Source organism: Sinocyclocheilus grahami, unplaced genomic scaffold, assembly GCF_001515645.1.
Source record: "Sinocyclocheilus grahami isolate Dianchi unplaced genomic scaffold, SAMN03320097.WGS_v1.1 scaffold1386.1, whole genome shotgun sequence".
NCBI classification, from domain to species: Eukaryota; Metazoa; Chordata; class Actinopteri; order Cypriniformes; family Cyprinidae; genus Sinocyclocheilus; species Sinocyclocheilus grahami.
The window spans coordinates 175,400-179,220 of NW_015506565.1; the positions used below are offsets into that span (position 1 = coordinate 175,400).

The 3,821-nt window shown below is 39.1% G+C and overlaps 2 protein-coding genes across 2 annotated transcripts in view; both read left to right on the forward strand.

Moving 5' to 3' along the window:
* LOC107569840 (tripartite motif-containing protein 16-like) overlaps positions 1-3,821 on the forward strand; it is a 54,172-nt gene that overhangs the window by 20,959 nt on the left and 29,392 nt on the right. The gene's annotated exons all lie outside the window — the stretch shown is intronic.
* Positions 739-3,821, forward strand: part of LOC107569850 (E3 ubiquitin/ISG15 ligase TRIM25-like) — a 29,227-nt gene continuing 26,144 nt past the window's right edge. Inside the window, exon 1 of the mRNA XM_016256005.1 lies at positions 739-1,329. Coding sequence (XP_016111491.1) covers positions 757-1,329 — 573 coding nt within the window. The 5' untranslated portion in view covers positions 739-756. The remainder of the gene's footprint in view (positions 1,330-3,821) is intronic.

Consider the following 3,821-nt stretch of genomic DNA (forward strand, 5'->3'; position numbering starts at 1 on the left):
GACCTTTAAATAAATATGTTATATCTAACAAACCAAAGCAGCACAAACGAAATTTTTTACAGCACAAACCAGCACAAACGGAGCACAAACGATTGAGACTATTTTGCGACTTTTGCGTTGGGTGGGGGGCCAACTTCACGGAGGTACAGCACCTACACTGTATCAGCCTCCACTGACAGAGACAAGAGCAAAATCACTCCAGCACCTGATTTTATGTTGATTTTAGATTTATTTTCAATTTTTTTGTATTTATGTATTTATTTTACAGTGTTAAAACTGAACACAGTTACAAGGTGAATGATTATAAAGCAATCAAACACACTTGGATGAGAGTTTCTGACATGGTTCTCCTGCATCATTTGATTGATGCATTATTAATTTGGGATTTAATTGATTTCCATTATTTTCAATGGAAAGTCCAAAAACATCCACTAGAAATTTTTTTAGAAAAAAAGCAAGATTAAAATGACAGAAAGATCCTCAAGCATGTTAAACCATTGATTTTGTATTTAATTTACTATGATTTTACTGTGTGTGTGTGTGTGTGTGTGTGTGTGTGAGAGAGAGAGAGAGAGAGGCTCTACAGGAGCAGGAATGAAGAAGCTGCTTTACAGACTCACAGACAAACCTGTTTTACACACGTCACTCAAACACAGAAGCAGGAAACAGGAAACACGTGATTTCAGGGAAATCAAAGAGAAACTGAAGTGTAGTTGAAGCTGTTGTGTGTTTGTGTCTCTGTGTTCATGCAGTAAAATGGCAGAAGCCAGATTTTCTCAGGATGAGTTCTTGTGTTCAGTGTGTCTGGATCTCCTGAAGGATCCAGTGGCCATTCCCTGTGGACACAGTTACTGTAAGAGCTGTATTACAGACTGCTGGGATCAGGAGGATCAGAAGAGAGTCTACAGCTGCCCTCAGTGCAGACAGACCTTCAGTCCAAGACCTGCTTTAGCTAGAAACACCATGCTGGCTGAAGTGGTGGAGAAACTGAAGAAGACCAAACTCTCTGCTGACTGTGACGCTGGAGCTGGAGATGTGCAGTGTGACGTCTGTACTGGAAGAAAATACAAAGCCGTCAAGTCCTGTCTGGTGTGTCTGGAATCTTACTGTCAAACTCATTTTGAGCGTCATGAGGAGTTTCATTCACGTAAGCCACACAAAGTGACTGAAGCCACTGGACGACTGCAGGAGATGATCTGCCAGAAACATGAGAAGCTCCTTGAGGTTTTCTGTCGCACTGATCAGAAATGTATATGTATGATGTGTACGGTTATTGAACATAAAAACCACGACATTGTATCAGCAGCAGATCAGAGGACAGAGAAACAGGTATTTAACACTAGACACTGATGATATATTGCTGGCACTCGTTTCATATGTGTTTATATCGGCACCATATTAACAATCTTTCGTAAAACAGACCTTGATTAAGCAACACAAAATAATGGAGTGAACTATTCACCGGTTCTTTGACAAAATATATAAACTTGCATCAGTCAAAATGCAGAAACACTGTCAGTGTGAAGCTCTGTGTCAGTTTCACTTTTATAATACTTACGCTTGCAGTGTGAAACAGGCCTTAATCTTTATGATAATTCATGTATGATTGTAACCGATCTTCACTTCTGGAGTTTGAACCTACAGCCATTAGTTATCAGCTCCATTTTTACTGCATTCATCTGTTCACATGAAGATTTAGAGCCAGTAGTAGCAATCATTTCTCTGAGCTCTTTCTTCTGGAAGATATATTTAGCTGTAAAACACCACTAGCGCCACCAACTGTTCAAAACTTATGTAACACTTCAACTTTTTCCTCATTTCTCCTTCTGATTTATAACTCTGTAGAGTTTCCAGTCTCTCTCAGCACCTCCTGAATCTACAGACGTAAATGATGATCTCTTCAGTTCTCTCGTCTCTTCTGATGCTCTGAGAGAATCTGTTCATCAGCTGAGAGACAAACTGGAGGATTTCTGCAAAGAGCAGCTCAAGAAGATCTCAGACAGAGGTAAAGTCCTGCAGATTCATCTGCTCTCAGAAACCAGTCCATCATCATCTCATATCATGGAGAACATCATATTAGAAATGTCTTAGGAATGGATGCAGGATCATGAGAATCACACTGTTCATGTCTGTTGATTTCCACAGTCACATTCACCAGCATTGTTCCCAGAACCAGGAACGACTTCCTACAATGTAAGTCAGTAAGAAAAGAAGCAGAGTGTCTTTGTGTTCTTCCTGTAGAAGCTGAAAGAAGAGTTTTATAACTGATGATGTAAATCAGTGGTCACCAACCTTTTTAGGCCCAAGATCCCTGAACTCGGCCTTTATGAAAGACAAGATCTACATATTGAAGAATTGATAGAAATAGACATCCCAGATTGTACTTCAAATTTGAGGCCTTTTACTTAGTATTTTAATTAGTGATGCTCCGATCATAGCTGACTTAGAATTCAGATTTTTTTCTTTCTTTCTTTTTTTTTTTAACTAGCAAATTGGTTAATTCTGATACTGATATTTAAGCAAATGTATTTATTGGCTATTTGTTTTATAACAAACAAACTGGCTTCAAACTAAAATATCTAGCTGTTTGAAATTAGAGGCAACCACTGCATTTTAATCACGATCTGCACGGGCAGTTGTTTTTTATTTGATTTAGATTAATTTCAGGATTTAAAACAAAAAAAGAATGGTCTGACTTTAGGTGTTATTTATTTATTTGCTACATAAAACATCTGCACGAAACAAAAACAACAGGGCTGCGTTCAGCCCCGACAAAACGGTGCAAAACGTTTTTTAAACGGAAACTGTGGTGCTTTCAAGATTCAGAGATTCAAACAAAAAGTAATCAATAAATAGAACAAAATAAAAAATAATAAAGCCTGCAGGTGACGTCGCTAGCGGAACTGCAAGTGTCTGAGAGTGCAAGTGTCTGAGAGTGCAAGCCTGAGACTGCAAGTGTCTGAGAGTGCAAGTCTGAGAGTGCAAGCCTGAGAGTGCAAGTGTCTGAGAGTGCAAGTGTCTGACAGTGCAAGCCTGAAAGTGCAAGTGTCTGAGAGTGCACGTCTGAGAGTGCGAGTGTCTGAGAGTGCGAGTGTCTGAGATTGCAAGCCTGAGAGTGCAAGTGTCTGAGAGTGCGAGTGTCTGAGAGTGCGAGTGTGAGAGCGAGTGTGTGTGAGAGTGAGTGTGTCTGAGAGTGCGAGTCTGTGAGAGCAAGTGTCTGAGAGCGAGTGTCTGAGAGTATCATAGCTGACTTAGAATTCAGATTTTTTTCTTTCTTTCTTTTTTTTTTTAACTAGCAAATTGGTTAATTCTGATACTGATATTTAAGCAAATGTATTTATTGGCTATTTGTTTTATAACAAACAAACTGGCTTCAAACTAAAATATCTAGCTGTTTGAAATTAGAGGCAACCACTGCATTTTAATCACGATCTGCACGGGCAGTTGTTTTTTATTTGATTTAGATAAATTTCAGGATTTAAAACAAAAAAAGAATGGTCTGACTCTAGGTGCTATTTATTTATTTGCTACATAAAACATCTGCACGAAACAAAAACAACAGGGCTGCGTTCAGCCCCGACAAAACGGTGCAAAACGTTTTTTAAACGGAAACTGTGGTGCTTTCAAGATTCAGAGATTCAAACAAAAAGTAATCAATAAATAGAACAAAATAAAAAATAATAAAGCCTGCAGGTGACGTCGCTAGCGGAACTGCAAGTGTTTGAGAGTGCAAGTGTCTGAGAGTGCAAACCTGAGAGTGCAAGCCTGAGAGTGCAAGTGTCTGAGAGTGCAAGTGTCTGAGAGTTCAAGTGTCTGAGAGT